The sequence below is a fragment of the Chelon labrosus genome (assembly GCF_963514085.1).
Source record: "Chelon labrosus genome assembly, chromosome: 11".
In the NCBI taxonomy this organism is placed as follows: domain Eukaryota; kingdom Metazoa; phylum Chordata; class Actinopteri; order Mugiliformes; family Mugilidae; genus Chelon; species Chelon labrosus.
In genome coordinates this window covers 15,077,755-15,098,359 of record NC_140344.1, presented here as the reverse complement: position 1 = coordinate 15,098,359, position 20,605 = coordinate 15,077,755, and the positions used below count along the sequence as shown (strand labels likewise).

Sequence of the window (20,605 nt, the reverse complement as noted above, 5' to 3'; positions counted from 1 at the left end):
CCGTCGACGGTACAATAAACAGGGTTAGTTTGCAATATGGTGGCAAATCTGAAAGTTTCATGCTATAATTTTCTTTTCAGCATTTTTATTGTAGCTTTCAAGTCCCTCACTTTTTTTTTTTTTTTTTTGGCTGTGATCTGATGACCAAACCCAGCCTGAAATATTTACACAACTTCCAAACATTAGAAATCGGAAGAGTTATTTTAGACCCGACTGATGTAAAATCTGTCGGTTACCAGGTTTTCAATTAATTCAGTGCGTGAGCGTCGTGCTGTAGTCAACAAAATCGAACTCATCTGGGTTTGGTCAGCTTCAAGTCATGGCACCTGGATTAAAAACTCGCTTCCGTCTCTTCCCACTCGCAGAACTTAGATAAAAATGTTAACATCAATATAGAAAGACAAATATTAGAAAGAAGTCGAGACTGATCCAATGTACCCTGCAGCAGTCCGTCAAAGAGGACTGTTCTTTGTGAGTTTGGAGACACTGGCTACCTGCTCATACACCTGCACTTGTGGTAGATAAATCCGTGCCATGTTTCCTGGGAAAACTGATGCACAGTTTGTGGCTCTCAATTAAATCATCATTCTGGCATCTCCACATCCTACAATGTGTATCAGAGGAACTAATCCCTCAGCACCATCCTCCTGCTGGTTTCACTTCCTAGATATCAAACTACAGCGTAGCAAATGCCAGCTTTTCTGCACGGGCTTATTGTCTCAAAATCTTGGGCTCGAGACCCTTTTGCTGGTTTCTTTTGGTAAAAGTAAGTAAAAGTGTTTTTTGTGAGTGTCAATTCCTGATAAGTGCTGCCATCCATGCCTTCTGTTTGTGCTGCTCCAGCTAGTTCATCCTCTCAGTTCCAGCAGTACAAAGAGGATGTCGGATATATAGTTTATGTGCCACTGACTCCCAACAGAACGGGAGTTTAGCATTATTTTTTGCGGCTGATATGAAGAGCGACCTCTGTGAAGTTGTCTTGCAGAGTGTCTCTTATGTCTCTGATAGGCGGTTGACTGGAGCATCTACAGGCCCCATCATCCTGTACTTCTCCTCTAGAAGAGCCTCGTTACCCTGAAGGTGGATGACTGTCTTAGAGTGGAGCCCAACTCGGCTCTCCTGGTTCCTCTTGTTGTAGATGTTGACCCTGTGCTCCAGCTCAGGGCTGGCTTTTGTGGAACCTGTCGGGCTGGGCGGTTTGAGGTTGACAGGGTCCAGGCCCTTCTGGGTGAGACACGAGTCCTCAGAAAGAGAGGAGAGCAACTCCTGCACCACAGCGCTGGGACTCCCTCTGGGCTGAGTGCCCAGGGCCAGAGGGCTACTGTAGGGCGGAGGGTAGCAGCGCTGGTCGCTGTAGTCTGTAGAGGTGGAGGCCTCGCGCACCGTGGAGCTGCAGTCCATACTGGAGCCCAGCGTGTGGCTGCTGATGCTGTGCTGCCGGGCGCTGAAGCTGGTGCGGGAAATAGTCGTCGTGGAGGCCTCGCTGACCGAGCTGCCAGTGCGCTGCAAACGGCTGGACGGCACCGCGTCAGCGCTCACCAAAGAGGAGGGAAGCTGACTGGGGTTGTTAGGCAGGTGCACGTCTATGGCTGCTGTTGTGATGACACGCGCCGGGTCTGGGATCCCTGTATCTACACAAACATGTAAAATACAGGTCAGTGAAATAGTGTGGCGCTACATGGTTCGTAGATGAGACTGACACAAGAGCTTGCTGATGCTCACCACTGCTTGGCTCACTGTAGTACTGACTGATATAATTATTCATGTCATCTTGACCGTGGTGATCTGAAAAGATGAAAGTGGGAAAAGACATTCCAGGGTAAAGTTCTGAGTTGATCAGACATTAGAAAGTAGTCACAGTTTAACACGAGAAGGACTTATATATAACCACTGAGTAAACAGTTTATAACACATGGTTGTAGTTACTGCCCCCACTAACAACATCCTGTTGTCAGACACCACAGGACATCCTCAGAAAGCCCATGTCCATTCTCTGATGAGCCACAACTGTTTTAGGAGGCACAAGGGAGACCTAGACAATATTAGGAAGCTGGTCATAATGTTATGCCTGATTGGTGTATACAACCATAGCATAACAGATTTAGTTATTGGCAGATGACTAAATCAATACATTTGTCAACTATGTGTCCTGTTAGCACTCATAAAGAGGTATCTGGAGTAACAGATAAATATAGAGCCAAATATGTGTCCTAAAAAGAAAAAGTTATAATTGTTAAGAAACCCTTAAAATGGCTTTTCAGGTGTGTAAAACGAGATTATAGTGTGTTATAAACAGGTTGTTACATGTTTATATAGCACTCATAGATGATAATTAAAGGGAAATAATAAGTCTAAATTCATAAAATGCTGAACAATAGTTTAAGGTGACACTGTGTCCAACTTGAACCTGACTGTCCAAAAATGCAGAGGTATTAACTTTACAATCAAATAAAAAAAAATTTGCTACAAAATATTTTAATTTTTAATTACTTAACTGATCAATCATTAGATTTTGCTGATCTACGACCTGAATGAACTCGGGGTGGATGTGCATCATAGATACGAAGTGTCTCTCGTCAGTGCTATTAAAACTCCCAAAGGACTGCTATATGGCCCATATTCATTTATGTTTTGATTTCCCATATTCATTTATGAACGTCTCAAGAGGCCCACTCATTGTGTGCCGTGGCAGGGTCCATCTCCAGATGATCAATACCACATGAGTGTACGAGGTTCAGGCCCAGTTAAAAGGTTGCCTGGGTGGAAACACAGTGGCTCAGATGCATGGCAGGTCGCACGGTGATTTATAGCTTTGATAAAGGAAAAGCCTCAGTGTTGTGAGCCCTGACATCACCTGTACTGACAGTGCTTTGCTGCTTTAAGTCCTGTAAGTTATGACCTGTCACTGTGTGAAAGGTTTATAGTCCATGTAGTTGTGGCACCAGAATTCTGATGTGCACCAGGAGACGAATGTTTTTGAGGAGAGGACACCAACACTAAGTCAGTGTAATATCCGTCATTAATAAACTGTCCTTCCCTCCAGCATGGGAGAATGGAGGAAGTGGTGTCGTATTTTTACACCACTTCCTTCCAAGGCAGTGAATATGTCAACAATCCATGTGATGACATGATTTACCATAGAGAGCACAGCCTGAATTCTCTTTTGTTCACAGAGGTTTTTGATAACCTATGATACAAAGGGGTCGGGTGTTCCAGACGGTTACCTGCGGGTCCCCCAGGATCCCTGGCTTTGGCTGGCCGGTGACGCTCGGAGGCCCCGGGGGCCAGCCCGTCCACCTCCTGGAAACTGCTGCTCTGTTTGCCCCACATGTGGTGGATCTGCATGGCCGCTTCGCGCTCTGCTACCAGATCCAGGTCCTGCTGCGCCAGGTGGGCCCTCAGCTGCCTGATTTCAAACTACGAGAAAGGAGGAATAAATGAGAGAACCAGAGTCATCACACACACACACACACACAGACGCCTTTAGAACAACAGTCTGTCCAGAAACTGTATCTGTGCCGCTGTGTTATTTTCTCAGACACTTCTCTCCTCTCCTGCGTTGACATCTGAGAGACGGAGAGCACTCAGTGGATGCACTCACAGTTCTAAACTTATTTTTCTGCTGGGTAATGTGACTTAATAATAGAAATATGATTATCAAATTATGAGTCAGTCAATACATTACTCTGAGGTAATGCACAGTGCTGGCTATCAGATATCCAGAAGCCTGTGAAAGTTTAATCTGGTGATGTCATGAGATCAATTTTGTAGGTTATCTTTTATGAGTGCAGTTTAATACGTTCTTTCTTTTTTTTTTTTCTTGCACGGCGCTTTGCTGCCCTCTGCTGGTTACTTGCAGCTACACATTCACACAGACGACATGAAACATAAGAGGACATACGGCCTGTTCTTGGCAGATCTGGGTGAGACGATCAAGCTGTTCCTCCCTCACCGCCTTGGCCTTCTCATACTGCTGGATCTCCAGCTCCATTTCCACCTTCACTTGCAGCACATAGGCTAGAATAACAACATACATTGTGGTCAGTTCTCCTACAAATAAAACATTTAGTGCTATAAATACTATAAATTGATTCAGTCGTTGTATGTGTTGTTAAAAAAAGCTGACCAGTGTTTTTGATGACATAAAAGCCAGGGTTCTTCTGTTACTTGCTCTCATTAATCATCCCTTTGAACACGTCTTGTGCTCTATTCAAAACCACATGGGGGAGCAACATGATTAAAAATAAAGGTCCCATTATATTAAATACCCCGTATTCTTCCATATGATTTGGATGTAACAGCTTTTGTGTGAGTACTGGACCCACGGGTACAATAGACGATGTCTTACCATTGTTGCTGGAGCAAAAACAACAAGAAAAAGCGGAAAAACTAATTGTGCAACAACCTTAAGACTGAATGTGGGAGACAGCGCTGAGAGCCCGGCGCAGTATCTATCTCTGTGACCTGACAGTAGAGGACAGGACGCACGGGACATCAGCCCCTCCCAGCCTCACCGTCAATGATCCTCTTGACCCTCCAGATGCGCAGTGTGATGATGAGGCCGATAGCATCCCAGGGGCTGCTGGGGCCGTTGGCCACTGTTGAGGCCACCATGGGGGCCAAAGAGAGTACGATGACAGCTCCATCAAACACCTGAGAAAACACACACATATACACACGTACCACGTTACTGTGAAGCTCCTATAGTTGGCACGCTGAGCTATGACATTGAGGAAATGACACTGCAGCGAAAGGGGCTCCGAGTCAGGACTAATGGGACTCGCGGGAGCTTACCTCTACTTTGTTCTCTATGTAATCCCATATCCCCAGCACCACGATCCTGAACACCGTCTGAGACAGTCAGAGGGACAGAGATGGAGAAAGGGAGCAGGTTACGCAGGGCAAGATGGAGGAAAACAAGGAGGAATAGGCCAGGAGAGATGATGGATGAAGGAGGCAGAGCACAGTTTGCTGTGGTTCTCAATAATAAACCTGGCGATCACAGTAAACGTCATCTGCACTGATAATTCATAATATCACATTCGCACAGATCCCAGGCGGGGCGCTAGGATTTCAACAATGTGAGACACTGCATTCAGCTCCTTCTGCTGACACAGTAGGGGCTGCAGAGAACGAACAAACAAACCTTCCCATTCTGCTCATTTCTCATATCCAAGGTTACTCTGGAGCAGAAGCCGGTCGACGTGCTAATTCTACTGCTTTGTCGTGGCACTTCCTCTACTACAGCTAAACACGAGGCAGCAGCAGGGTGGTCGTGCGTGAGGAATGAAGACAAATGTGGCTGGCTGTAAAGAAAATGGTAATCAATACACCTGAGGCCTCAGAGTCCATTTAAAACTAGTGGAACGGCTTCAATATGCATTTTTAAATGTCTGTGCTGCACATCAATTATATAACCTGAGAGGGAACAACAGTGTCAGCTTCAGCTACAGCAGTAACTCAAGTATTTGTAGAGTACTAATGCAGATTTGTCTTTGTTAGTCTTTTGCACTATTAGTGGAATAGTAGTAGAAAGGTCCACCTGCACTAGTCAGAGTCTAGTGGTAAGGATGCAGGGCGTTCCATGGTGATGTCAATATTGCAACGAGAATCTGTCGGTGTACTTCACTGGCCCCACATACTGCCCGGCATAGCATTAACTGACAGGCCGCTGCATCAGCTGTAAGCGAGACTGTTTTTGTGTTGACCAGGCGGGGGAAGACTCACCTCAGTGAAGAACACGGAGAGGATGGCCAGGCTGATCCAGTGGATGATGCTGGCAAACTGGGATGCATTATTAACTGAGGGTATAAAACAGAATAACTCATTATTGTTTATGTGACATGCAGCGGGGGGAAACATGAATATCAAACACGCTGCACAACACCGGCGAGGCGCAGTAAAGCGATAAAAATGAACACGTTCACGCTTACACGTGCATAAGTGCAGACAGAAGCGCGGGGCATCATCATAAATATCAATCGCCGTACATGTACGGGCCCGCATCCTCCCGTCTATTTGGGCTAATTGTGGACAGCCTCAAACAGCACTCCGCTCTCAGCTGAGGCATTTCTCTTCACGCGCCACATCTCCACCCATCTGTCTTTGTTTGCTGTGCTCAGTGATCTGTCCATCAGCCCATTCATCTTGCTCCGGCCCTCCCCACAATCATCCACCAGCCCACTCTGTATTGCTTGATCCCTTTGTCCGCTCTCTCTCTTCACACATTTGTCTTACTTTCCCGTTGTCTGGTCAGTCAGTCAGTCTCGGGGGAACGGTCAAGTCTTGAATGCATTTGGATGCCGCCGGAGCAAGACTGTGTGTGTCAGCAGCCTGACATCAAAGAGGCCATCACCCCTGACCTTCCGCTTATGATAGATGAGGATGCGTCCGCCGTGCTAGGTGATGTAGATAAAGGTGACACCGGGGTGACGTGGGTCAGACTGGAATTTCGACCACATGACATTCTGCGTTAACTTTAGAATGCTAATGGGAGCGTTGCGTTCCCAAGTCTGTGGCTGATCAGAGCCTCGGGTCCCAGAATAGATCATCGTTGACACAGTGACTCATGTAGATACACTGTATGGGACCAGCTTAGCAGCTTTGTATTTAACAAACGTCTGCAACCGCTCACATACACGTTGTCAGTATCTGAGAAATGGTGCTGTTTCATTTCCTTCTTAAGCAACTATGCAGTCTCTATGACTTGCTTATGATCAAAATAGTTGCTTCAGTCTCTACACGTCAGACCCCGAAGGTTAAATGTGTATTAAACTGCATCTATATAAATTAACTTTATATTTTACTGGTCTATCTCTATTATGTTTAGTACACCGCAGTAAAGCATTGCAATATAATGTAGTACAAGTGTGCTGATGGAGGTAGCTTGCTTGGTTTTCTTTATTGCTTTAACCTCCATGAGCACAACTTTATGCTAAGCAAGGTGTAGTGAACTTGATCCTTTGTCTTAGGTATCATTGTGGGTCTCCGTGTCGACTGAATACCTTTGAATAATAATTAGTAAACAAATGTGCTGAGCAGTCTACTTCTCTCCCTCACCATGAAGGCCTTTCACTGGTCAGCCACTAGAACAAGCCGCCTCCCCCAGCATTATGTTCGCAAAACCCCAAAACCACATAATTTTAAGAACCACATTATCTTGTTTCCCATCACTCACACTGCAGCAGCTTGGCGTCTATGAGCAGCTCCAGCATCAGCAGCAGCACCACCAGAATGACACAGGCCACCAGGAAACAGTTGAAGCCCGCTGACAGCAGACAGACCTGCCACAGCGCCGCCCTTCGTCCACAGCACGGCTTCAGCCAGTTCGACCTGAGCGGGGGAGAGAGAAGGTGGGAGACACAGAGAAGGTGGTTTGAGGAGCTTGTGGGCTTGTGAGGATAAATTGTGGGTCCCGACGTGGTTTTATTTACTTGAAAACTAATACCGAACGCAGATCCGACGGGCAACACGCAAGGTCAAAGCAATAAAACACGAGAGACGTCAAGGCACACAAATGGTGAGGCGCGTTCAACCTTGACTTTGCTCAGTTTTCCATCAGTTGAGGTTGCTCTACGTATTCTTCAGCAGAGGGCACTGTTCTGCATACAAATGCAGAGGAGGCATGCTGAAATCAATTTACACACTTAAATTTCATGTGGCGCACATGTCCCTATGTTCTACCAGCACTGAGATAACAAACAGCATGAAGTAATTCTGTGCATGTCATTGCATCTTTGTCTTATGTCTTAGAACATAAAGCTCTTCATCCTGGACTTTCCTGCAAGCTCTCCTTTCATGCCATCAAACAGTATAGGTGTAGTGTACGCACCATAATAATCTTTGTTTGAGCTTATTTCTGGAAACAGATTACATGGCATCTGTTATAATCCACATTTATATATTGAATCATTTGCTATTGTCTCTCCAGGACATGAAGGCAAAAATGGATTTAATGTCTGACATATCAGAGCTTCCATTGTGGAGGTGAAAGCTGCAAAACCAAGAGATCACCCTGCTGTGTTAAATTCCCCTCCCTCCCTCCTTCACTGGGTGAAGCTGTCTAGCTAACTGGCTGTTCTAACGCCCATCTGGATGACTGTTTTGGTAACAGCCTGGCTGGTAGTTATTTTGGATCCCTTCTAGTTTGAGCACTGGATGACTGGCAAGCTATCAGGCTGGCAGGCAGGCAGGCAGGCAGGCAGGCTAACCACACGATGTAGCTCTGCTGGCATGACAGCCAGGCTGCACGTGCACCATCTGGAGGGTGTGTGGACGCACACAGACAAAAAGATGTTTGCTGAACTGAATGACAACTTCTTCACCTGATTTTCCAGTGACAATGTTTGTGCAATGTGTGCTTGGCTGAGAGAGCATCAGAGCGAAGAGATGAAGGAGAGATTTTCATTGGTCACAAAGCCCAGCATTGGCGTGTTACATGTGCTGTGATTCCCTGTGGTGATAGGGCTAGTGCTTTATGCTATAGCTTCCTCCGCATTGCTTTACTTTTTCCATTAGTTTGCTGTGTGTCATGTCCCTGGTGTACTTGCTCCTAGTCCTGCTACACTGCACAGAGATACTAGTGTTAGATTTGCCTTGAATGCTACCTTACTCTACAAGTCCCTCCAATCAGAGACTGAGGCTCTTGGGGATTTATGGTCAATAAATAATGACAAATCTCCAGGATCCACACAGGGCTTTCCCCTGTCCTTCTGCAACTCTGCATTCCACATGCACGCTAACCAGATTTACTCTGGAAAGCAAAATGTGCACGCACACATGGGGTTGCTATCCTACCTCAGAGGCAACACCGAGAAAATAGCAGCTATCTGTTGTCACCTGTCCCCCATAGGATGAAAGCTACGGGCAATGTCTGTCAGAGGACAAGAGAGGAGGCAATTTATTCCACTCTCCTCTTGCTCCGGCTCAGAATGAAGGAGGCAAACGCGGCGAGAGGAAGCGGGGCGCAGCCAGTTCAAAGGCATTGGGATTCATCCAAAAGAGAACTGAAGAGAGAGCCAGAGAGGAGGGAGGGGAGTTGGAGAAGGAAGAATGAGAAAGAGAGAACAGAGAAAGATGCAGACTGAGTTAAAGGATCATTCTGACTCATTATACCCGGGGTCTTTTTATTTCATTTATAGTAGTTTTGTTCTTCATTTCTATTGACTTCCTTTTGCTGTTTTTCTTGCACTATTTAAATTTTATTTTTGTTGTGGATTCTACAAATAGTCCAAAACTCAACCTACTTCATGAGAGACTTGAAAAGAACAATGGATCATTTATCAAAAAAGCTGCAAGTGAATGCCGATCCCATTAACTAATGACCCAAATCTTTCATCTGTATTTAAAATAAAAAGAGTAAAGATGGTAAAAATGTAGGTTTTACCTCCAAAAAGATGACTTGTTGACAGCCTGTGTGACTGACTGCTTTTGTTTCCTGCCTAGTCTTTAGTGTCTTTGATATGCATAATACCATTTTGATGAACTGGATGTATCCCTTAAAGTGCAAAGAAAGACAGGATCCCAGTGAGTGGTGTCACTTTGCAGCACCGGCTGAACCTCTGGTATCACACCGCGACACATCCTCTGCATCCTTCACCAAGGTCAGCGCAGTGCCAGTGCTCACCCAGAGGCTAAACCAGAGCACTCTGCCCTCTGCAGCAATCCTCTACACCAGCCAATACCAACAGATTAGGAGCTCAACACCTGGGGTGACAAAGAGGTGGTGGAGGGTAATGGTATCATTAGCAAATACCGTGGAGATATTCCGCAGCACCGATCTGTTCCCGGGGAACAATGTCAAACCCCATCTGCCGGTGGAGGGGAGCCAAGAAAAAGAAACATTTACCGAACACACAGTCACAGGACATTTGTGGACCATTAGTTAAAAGGCAGAATGAGTAGCACAGGTTCAGAGAGAGACACCTCTTACCTTCAGGTTTGAAAAACATGATTTAACTCATACTGTGTAGAATCATAATTCATTCAGACCTTTCCCACAAGCCAGGCAGAAACGGTATTAATTTAATAAACCTGTAAAGAAAAACCCTGTCTGGAAGCGGAGTAAATGGCAGTGATGGATTACTCCAAGCCCAGAAACTTAATTTTAGGGAAATCACTTTAAACCTTGAACACTGAGGACCTGAAGTATTTATGAGGAAGTGAGGCTGCTTCGGTATTGGAGCAAGCCAAGGAAGAAAATCACCTTACTCTCTGTCAGGGTCAAGGCAGGTTCAGATCGAATGGGCAATACCTCAAGGACTGTTCATGCGAGCATTTGTACAGGCAAACACACACACACTTTTAAAGATGTTGTGTGCGGAGGAAATGAAAGATGCAGGGTGGACAGGTTCATAAAGACATCAACACAGCAGTGGCTGCAGCGTTAACACACCGAGGAAAGATCGAAGCGAGCCTGGCAGCAGCGCAGAGCGAAGGGGATTAGATCATGAGACTGATCGATAGTGGCCTGCGATGGAAGTGATGGCTTGCTGTACATGATGCCGGCTGCAGAATGGCCACTGCAGGCGGACAAAGGCATTAAGCAGAATGACTGGCACGGACAGAAGTGTCTGGTTGCTCTGTTGGGGCCCATTCACACAGAGTGTTGGCTCCATCCCCAGCTGAGTAACTCTCAGTGAGATGGGGAACCTATCACAAGGAGCATCTCTTTCATTATACTGTCTCCTGTAATTGAGACAGGGTAAAATACAATGTAAACTCATTAGGTACAAATTAAATGGAAATTAAATCAGAGAGGTGGTGCTCTGTTTTTATGGGTTAACAGATGGAGGAGGAGGAGAGCAGGGAAAGGCTGGGGAGGGAAAATTCATTCAGAAGTAATGAGTGGAAGACTATCAAGTCCTCTGTGGTATTGATTGTAACGCACATACGCACTGAAGGGCACACACACCCAAGCAAGCAATGAACTGCTCCTCTCCCTCAAAGTGTTTGCAGAGGAAGGCTAAAATAGTGTCAATCTCGCTGCGGCTCCAGTCCTCTAAATAACTTTTATCTTGACTGGTGTCTTTATTGCACATTCACAACAAAGTAAGTCTGCCCAGATAGAAACTTCCAGCACATGAAGGTACAGACCTGTATAATCATTAATAATTGAGCTATAAGTTTAAAATAGCTTAGGTGGCCATTGAAGAACCAGAACACTGCAGAGTGCAGACAATCATTAATTGCCATTATCTTCAGAAAAAAAGCAATTTTTTCACTTCAGCATTTCCAGCAAGAAACATGCACACACACAGAGGAAGAGATTTTAAACTGAATAATTTGAGGGTGCAAGGACACATACTCCTGCTGTATTTTAAAATAATACAACTTGACACAGGTTGTCTGTCTCCTCTCAGTTTCTCTCCCTCTGGTCTGATAACTACGTCGCTCTGCGGTTCCTCCAGTATAAACTTCAACCAATTCACACCAATCTGCTGAACCCAGCAGGCCCGGGCAGGGGAAAATGGACCGCAACTGTGCGCCCACGGGCTGCTGAACAGCAGAGGCTGGAGGACTTTGTCTAATTCAGGCTGTTCAAGCACTCCGCGATACACCTGGTCTGTAACTTATTCATACACTTGACTGACTCAGTTAATCCCTGATATATACATGAATTAGTTTTTTATCTGTGAGCTTCCATTTCCAGAGAAAGCACAGGGCAGGCCACCGCCCAGATTTGCCTGACAATCAAGACGAACACTAATTTAAACTGACTAATTCCTTTACTTTATAACCACTGCTGAGTCATCGTGTTAGTGCAGCCAAAGGTAGCAAAGCAGCCCTGAGAGGGGAAAACAAGCTAAGCAATAAATATGCAGCATGAGGTAAAGTTATAATTTGTAATCAAATGTAAATTTTGGAGATTTCATTTGCTGTTGCTATTAATTTACTGCAGGCGTTTGCCAATTCCCCAGGCACCAAACCCTTAAGAAATTAACAAATCAAATGAAAAAGACTAAGTGATTACAAGTGCCAGTAAATAAGGTTGCATTCAATGCGGTGAATAATTAAACAAAGTCAAATAAACTCATTTAGGAAAACGCGCAAATGGTTTCTAAAAGCAATCGGCCGTCATCTCTTCACTGCTCGCGTCCCGCATCATGACACAACCTAGCAGAGGGGACTCAGCGCTAGCCTTTGCCAGAGAAATGGGCCACAGATACCACACAAATGGAGATGGATGGGGCTCCATGTGCGCAGCAGCAGACAAGCTGTCCCTGATAAATGGGTTTTCACCAGGACACTTGATCTCTCTCGCTCTCAGCCTAAAAAGCAATCTCACACTTTGCATGTCTGTGAATATTAACAAACCCTCAAACCCTGCACTCAAATGTCATCTATTGTGTCGCACATGGTGCCAGGCAAGGGAACCAATTTGATGGAGAGGACTGTTACTGTGTGTGTTTGAAATGGAGTCAGAGGGGATAGAGAAAAAAAAAAAAAAAAAAGCCCTGCTCTCTTTTCAGACATCCATCAACACAGAGCAGGTACAGTATGGCTCTGGTTCCAAAACCCCTTGAAATATTGCTACTGCCAAGATTTGTACTGGACTCTGGCAGCACCCTTCATTGCTATATTCTACAGCCGGGATTTTTCTAATTATTACATCTTACCTCAATCTTGAGCATTAACAATCTGGATTTGATTATGTCTGTGCTGAAATACCTCCACATTGATGCATTGTAGTGAATGAAAGTAGATAGAGAACTCTATTTCACTGGGGAAATCTGAGCATTATGCTGAGTAATACAATTAGTCCAGGCCGGCCTGCACACTTATCCAATATATTTCACCGAGCACTGTATGAGCTAGCAACTGTGGTCATCACCATGCAACACGGCACGTTAATCCCACACCAGAGCTCAACATGATCTACAGCTGGCAACTTTGTGAATGAAAGTATGGAGGAAGGTCATCTTCCTCCCGTCTCTTTATCCCCTCCGCCTCCTCTCTTCTCCAGTCAAAGAGGCAGGTTGACCCATATGAACCATCTGTCATTGCTGCAGTGCCTTACACCTCTCACTCTGGCCCCTGGAGATCAGTGGCATATGTTACTGCTGCTCTGGACAGCAGGCTGATCTGGGGATGATAACCAAGGACGAGCTCAGAACGTGCAGCCCGGGGTCCAGAGACTGAGGGCAGGCAGCGAGGAGCTCTCCTGCAGCGCGGGCTCCACGTAGTCTTAGGGATGCACAGAGATAACCACCATGCTGCTGCACCACTGTCACTACCCAATGCAGCGGCATCCGTGGCACACAGTAGTGTGAATGTTTTTTATTATAGTCGGATTTCGGTGTAGGCGATGTGAAATAATTTTCACCTGAACAGATGCGCAACACTCCACGGTGTCGCTATAAACGATCACGGCTACAGAATTAGAATCAACCAACAAATTTTGCCATAATATTTTAACAGTCAGACGCCAGCTGTGTGCCGTGTACAACAAACTGTTGGCCGGTCTATTTAGAAACTCCCTTTTTATTACCCCTGCCAGGCGTGGATTGCTGCAAGACTGGTTATGTTGCTACAATCAACACGCAAAAACAGGACAAAGTGCAAAATGCCTTAATTCATTAAAAATCATCCATCACTATAGGGCTGAATTTAGATTTTTTCTTAACAATACAATAATACAAATGGGACCATAATTGAATTACCAGTTTGAAATCACTTTGGACTCCCTTTGGTCTTTCCAGCATGTTCTGGAGAAGATTGAGCAGCCACAATCTATTAATAATTCCACCCAGCTCACCTCTGTACAGACTCTCCAAGTATTGTGTGTGCTCCTTGTAGTCCGCGAGAACATCCACCTCCTACATACAGTAATCACCCACGTCTCCTGATAAAGTGCCATGAGAAGCTGCTATACAAGACGTAATGTGCATATTGCGTGTATTCCTCTGCTTTTTATTTATTTATTTTTCCTTTTCCTCCAAAGCTTCACCATCAAAGATTTGGGCTCAATTAACAAGAAGCACCAAGTGTTCTTTAACTGGGACGAAACCATTCGGTTGAGTTTAAAATCAGAAATAAATATAAACTTCTCAAGCTGAATGACATCGATATGAAAAATTAATTAAGACATAACTGTTTAAGTGTTTACAACAACAGCATAAAGGATGTGAAAAAGTTAAAGCGTTAAAGGGGAAATGTAAATAATGGTATCTTGAGAAAACCAACTGTTTTGCTAATCGCCACAACTGAAGCAGAGTCACTGCCACAGAAGTGAAACAGTGAAAGCGGGTTTACATTCCTGTGGGCAATCATTTACAAAGTGCTAAAATTAGCCTACAGCAGAAGTCTCAGGATGGTACATTCCTGTAAACAACAGAAAAATTGTGCAACAAACAATGCATCCAACCGTTGTGTCATTCCTCAGATGCTGCACGCTTGAGTCACAAAGGCAGCCGTAATACGTAGCCCTGCCGTTTTTTTTTTTCCAAGAATGCTTCTAAATAACAAGTGTGCGTACGTAACAGCAATGACAGGTATGACTGGAATGCCCGTGACCTGAAAATCAGGAATTCCAATCTGAAAAGGTCATTGAACATACTGTAACGATCATCTGGGTGAGAGATTGCTTGATGTTTACACCACTAGGTCTTTGAACGGGGCGGATCTCTGATTAGAATCAATGTGGCCTTCATGAAAAAGTATATTTACATAGTTGACTTGACAGATCCTCCGGAGACATGTCTTGGCGCCGCATGACTTTGCCACAGCACAATGCCAAATCCCAGAGGACCAGAGAATCATATGGCGCCATGTGAGAGTGCACACTGAGATGATAATTCGGCCCGGCTGCGAGATCCTGCCCTTTGCTGTGGTTATGCTATGTGTGCGTTAGCTGTGAGCGAAAGAGTGAGAAAGATATGAGGTAGGATGAGAGAGTGGGTGTTTGGGACCCATCTGTCCCTGCCCTCCGTCCCATGGCGCCATTGGCCTGGACCAGGCCAAACCAGGCAAAGTCCAGCCGGACATGATCAGCTGACACGCCAGGGTTTGGATGGCAAAACGCTCTATGCTCTAATTAAGCTTATGCTGTTTGTCGACTTTTTTCTGCGCGCCTGCCAGCAGCGCAGCATGCCAAAAGGGTTGCGAGTCACGCTTCCTGAGTGGAGAGCCACGGACAATTGCTACAGGGGGGGCTCAAGGAGGGGTGTGTCCTGTCCTGAGAACACTACGCCTTTAGCACGGTGATAAGAAAACAACACGAACTCTGGACAAGCAGGCCTCACGGACAGAGTGAGTACTACCACAGGGCTGACATTTCGGGAAAGCTACGGCGCTAACGACACCCTCTGTTTCCTGCCAGAAATCGACAGTGTGAACAGAGGCCCGTCTGCTAGAGAGAAATTGCTGTGTCATTGAGCTGAAATGAACACATCAGTGGAGACATTGTCCATTTAACATGGTGACACTAATAAATTCATTGCCAAATATCCTCGACTCCCGGACTGCAATATAAAATGAGGAATGATTCAATACGCCAGGTGTAATTACCGTGTGCAATAACGAGCAATGGAGAGAGTGACGGCAGAGCTTTTCTCTGCCAGGCTAGATTATAGATTGTAGTAATTGCAATTCCGCCTTAATTATGAATGTAGCACTTTCATGCAAAAAGCAGACACAATGTCTCAGGCACCGTATCTCTGATATCTTCCTAACAGTGGAGGCAAATATCCAGAACATCAATCAATATGTAATTACATTTTAGGCTTTTCAGTATACAAATTAATTATAGAAAGATTTCATTGATAATCACGCTACTAATTTGTTTCCAGCTTCCTCAGATCCTGCAATCTTTGTTATCACCCAAATATAAGTGATATTAATGATAATTAATGTGTTTGTTTTCAGAAACAAATCACAAGCGTCACGTTCTTTGACTACAGTGCAGTTTGGAATTTACGGGACCTACCCGTCTCTGTTGTCCTCTTCATCCGGGTTGGAGATGAGCTGGGATCCAGCGAGGGATATGTCCAACGCCGCCAAAGGCAAGTCTCTGTAGGCGAAGCTGACCAGCTGGACGGGGGCCACGCACTGGTTGTCCTCCTCTACCTGCTGGGAGATGACCTCCAGCTCTGAGGCTCCAGCCCGGGGAGGAGCCCTGTCACACACACACACACACAACACACACCACAACAAGTTAGTGTTTGCAGCCAAGTCTTATCCAGTCTTATCCGTGGGGTATCTACATGTTGTCGCCCTGTGCAGCAGTGTGAGGGACACAGCGCACGTGGTAGACTTTCAGTGCAAGCTGTGTGTCAAAGTGTTGAATTAGCCGATGCAACTGCTTGGAAAATGTATCAGGTAGCGTGATGGTAACCAGCGGGGCAAGACCTAATTTTGATGGATGAAAACACAAAATACGGGGTGAAATGGTTTCCAGTCGTTGTTGGAACCCTCAACAAGAACCCATTTAGCCGCTCTACATGTAGACTCAGACCACGTTTAATGAAGGTGATACATGATATCCCTGCTTTCCCACAAGGTTCATTAATGTAAAATGATTTTACCTTCCAGGCAGCCACTGGTTTCCATTCATCACTACATACTAAAGACTAGAACACTGCTAGAAATGAGAGCTCTGTTACAGTGAACAACTGAGTTTTTTGTTGTTATAGTTGTGCAATCAAGTTTCAGCTGCCAAGGTGCAATATTTTTAGGGTATAAAGGTGACACTCTCAACTCTTGAATGTGTTTTTTAAAGTATATCTCTGAAAAACAAATGTGGTATTTAGTAGAATCCTACAGTGAATGGAAACTTGATGCTAATCAGCAGGAGAAAAAAAAGAACCTATTTAGAAAAAGGCCGGCCCAAAAAAGTCTATTACGACATAATCATATTTGACAAATCTGATAAGTGTAAACATTTTTTCCCCCCAGAATATATTTCCTCATTTGGTTTATCCTTTCCCCGTGAAGTTAGTTACATTTGGCAGGACCCGGCAAGGTGTCATTTTATCTGCCAATGAGGTCTTAAAATTTAAATGCGCAGGGAGGGCTTGCGATCCCGCGAGCTCAGCCAATGGCAGACAAGGAGGACAAGTCACCCTGGAACAGGAGACTCACATTGCTTGGCTGCGGTCCCGGTGCAGCCGGCGTGGAGACATCAATAACTGGAGTGCTTAACAGTGCAGGAAGGCATTGATTACAAGACAGAGGGAACAAAAGCCAGTGGTTTGGCGAATACTACAACCTCTGCGCTGGAGGTGAAACAGAGAGAGGAACCAGTTAGGAGGAGATCACCAAGCAGAGCCACCTTGCTGTTAACCTGGTTGAAGGAAAATAGGTCTTCCTTTTTCCTGCTTTACTTCTCGACTGCTAGCTGTTTCATGAAGTGTGGTATTCTCACAGGAAAATAAGAAGCACCTGTTTTCTCAACATGGGACATTACGACAATGGAAAACTTGACCTTCCTCCTTTTAAGTATCTGACCTTTTTGTTATTCAAGCCCAGCTATAGATGTGTTGCTGAGCTTGAGCATCACATATTAACATGCCGGCCACAAAACACGCCCGCAGATCTGAGCGCCATCCGTGGAGCTGGCACTCTGACCAGCCGCAACGAGGACGCTAATCATTCACGACAGACACAAACTGTTTAGTGCATCAAAATCACATTTCCAGACAATCACGGAGCAGGCCAGGAGCCATTATGTGCAGAGCCCAGTGGGGTGGCTGGTTGCCATCCTGGGGAGGGAGCGGAGGCTTCACATCTGAACACTCCGCTCCACTCGACGACGCAGGCAAGGGCAGCCAGGAGCATGCCAGAGGCCCGGGCTGTTTTCAGAGGCATGAAATATTTGTAAATGCCACAAGGAAGAAAAAAAGGTTAACGTAGAGCATGTACGGCTGCAGGGGAAAACCCCGCACCCTGGCAAAGAAACACCTAAGGCGTAGCATGAAAGGCAGAAGGTGACAAAACTCCACTTCTGTGGAAGCTCATTTATGTAAACGCTGCCCTGACGCTGTTTACATGACATTGTTCTCGTGGCCACCTCTTCAGGGTGTAGTTGCATCCTCAAGACGAGACTGCTTGCAGCTTTCCTTCATTTTCAGGGCAGATATAAAAGTAATTATTCTGTTTTTACACAAAACAATAACTTAAGCTTATAGTTTTGCTTTAACAACACTGGTCAAAATTGTAAAATGTTCTTTTGTATTCATGACGTGTGTTTTAGAGAGTAGTGTAGTTTTAAAATCGAATTTGTGTTTCAAGGAGGTCTATTTCCTCGTTGCGTGTAATTAATGCCAGAAATTGGCTCCCCCAGAATATCAGTGATCCATACTTATTCCCCCAGCTCTTTGCATTACTATTAATCACCGCTGCTGGATCAGAAGACATGGACAAATGTAATAACTCTCTCCTTTCCAGTTCGACTGTTTGTCACAACATTACAGACTGGGTAATTGTTTACCTTCAGTTCGAAATCATTATTAATATTCTTTATGATTTAAGTCAACACTCTTTGCAAAGATATTCTCCAGTCATACATTTCTTGGAAAATACACAAAAGACGTCTTCTTCGCACAACTCAAAGAATTCATAGAGCTCGAGATTGAATGAAACTCAGTTCTTATTTATTTTTTTTGAAGCATACTCTGAGAAAGATCAACGAATACCACAACACGTCTAGTGATTATGAACCTTACACAAAGTAAAACTAATTTATATATGTTTACTCAACCATTTTGCAACTAAAGAAAGGTTATAAAGAGGGAGGGGGTATGTCAACTTGTAGCTAAGGACATGTCAGAGTTCCTTAAATATGTTTTTAGTGTTAAAAGAAACTAATTGCCTGACGCACGTGCTCATATTATTTTGTGTTTTACTTTATGCAGTGTTCATGTTCGCTGTACATTACTAGAATCTGACAGAAGTTTAAGGTTTAAGGTAGACAGTAGTGGCAGATAATTGATTTCAATCTGAGAGGCAGTTTTGTCTGGGATTTACTTCATACTTTGAATCTCTGAAACTAGCTTTAATGTCTTATAGCACATGAAATATCATACAGCACTGGACCCCAAACAGTGCTTAAGGGTCAGCTTTTCGTTCATTTTCTTTTCATGCAACAACGATCAAATGCAGCATTGCATTCTGTCGTTGTGATAAAGGGTGAGATTGTTGCCTGTCACTTCGTATCTGAAATCACCCGCTCCGAGGAACAGATTCTCTGCTTCTGTCTGGATCTTAAAAGTGCTGCCTCAGCATAAAGTGCTGGTCTGCAGAGGGCATCGGTATCGCTGTCATTCGGTGCGCTCGCTGCCACATTATTTCTGGCCAGCTGTCTCTCTATCCCAGCTGCTCTGTCGTACACAATGAGCTCGCATGCAGACACTTGGCTGCTCCCCTGTGCCCACCGCTCCACCGTCCTGATACATCGTCACAAGATCTTGGTGCATTTGTAAGATCAGATTTTCTTTGGCAACGTCTTTGACTTTGAGGTCCAAGGGGAAATTGACAATTCTGCTGCACTGGTGAAGAGCGAGGGAAGCTTTGTAGGAGTTTACTTTTTAATAGAAAAAGTGTTTCAGCTTCGAATCTGTTGTAAGCAGAGAACACGATCTCTGATCATTTTTGAAGAAAAGTTACAGTAACAGGAATAACTTAGAGTAGATCAGACTTTGGCTGAACAGGCTAAGTTTTGGTTTTTGTTTTTTTGGCAAATTTGTGATGAAAAAAATAATACTTTAAAGAAAGTCATTTAGTGCAATATCTAAAAGACAGCTACTTGAATTGTAGGGTAATACTAAAGAAGTGTCATAAGTAGGCTTTGTCAACATATTTCAGATCAACATATTCGCTAGGGTCCTTATATTAACTTCATTATACTGACAAATTAAGAGCACCGATTCAGATGACACAGATGTTAGCAACGGTAAATGTTAGCTGACCTGTTTCAAAGCCACTGGGCTCCTCAGTGTACTGTGGCGTGTACTCCTGAATAAGGTGAAAAAGACACATATAGCTCCATAGCAAAGGGGTGAGCACCGCCACATGAGTGCTTTTGTATTTTTTGTGGTGAAAATGATGCGTGAAAGCTGTGTATCCTGTTTAGACTGTTTTTAATCTAAGCTAGATCCAGAAATATTTAAAGATTTTAATGAAACTGTTATGTAAAATACGTAAAGACCAAATCCCTTTGAATTAGTTGTATTTGAGCGTCTAATATGTCCCCATCCTGCCTCCCACTGTTTCCAGAGAGAGAGAGAGAGAGAGAGAGGGGGGGGGGGGGGGGGGGGATTTACAGCAGCATCAAGTCTAAGAGAGCAGTGGTGAAAATAACTCCAAAGACCTTTCTCTGCATGAGTTTCCCCATCTGTCACTTCACAGAGAGTCACCGGCACTCAGCAGCATTAAATCATGCCTTTGTACTACTAAGCAGTCAGCACGTTCTCTATAGTATCTGATTACAGATGTTTTGCACCAGTTTTCTCCTTCAAATGGACTTGGAATCAACTATCAGCTGCACTAATCTGCTGGTGCGAAGCCCAAACAGAGGCCCCTCGTTGGGTTGGAAGCAGCATCCCGTGCTTAGCAGAAGATGCAGCTGACTGAACCCTTTTTGCATTCACCTCTCACTCCACTCCACGCT

At 44.7% G+C, this 20,605-nt stretch overlaps 1 protein-coding gene across 1 annotated transcript; it reads right to left on the bottom strand.

The window, feature by feature from the left end:
* Positions 1 to 872: 872 nt before the first annotated feature.
* tmem266 (transmembrane protein 266) lies at positions 873 to 16,173 on the bottom strand (the record flags this gene model as incomplete). Its single annotated transcript, XM_084554541.1, has 9 exons — positions 873 to 1,631; positions 1,723 to 1,785; positions 3,225 to 3,417; positions 3,902 to 4,017; positions 4,515 to 4,653; positions 4,795 to 4,851; positions 5,728 to 5,801; positions 7,178 to 7,332; positions 15,926 to 16,173. Coding segments are annotated over 9 exons (1,683 nt in total), but the record flags the coding sequence as incomplete, so codon positions are not given.
* Between the last annotated feature and the right edge of the window lie 4,432 nt (positions 16,174 to 20,605).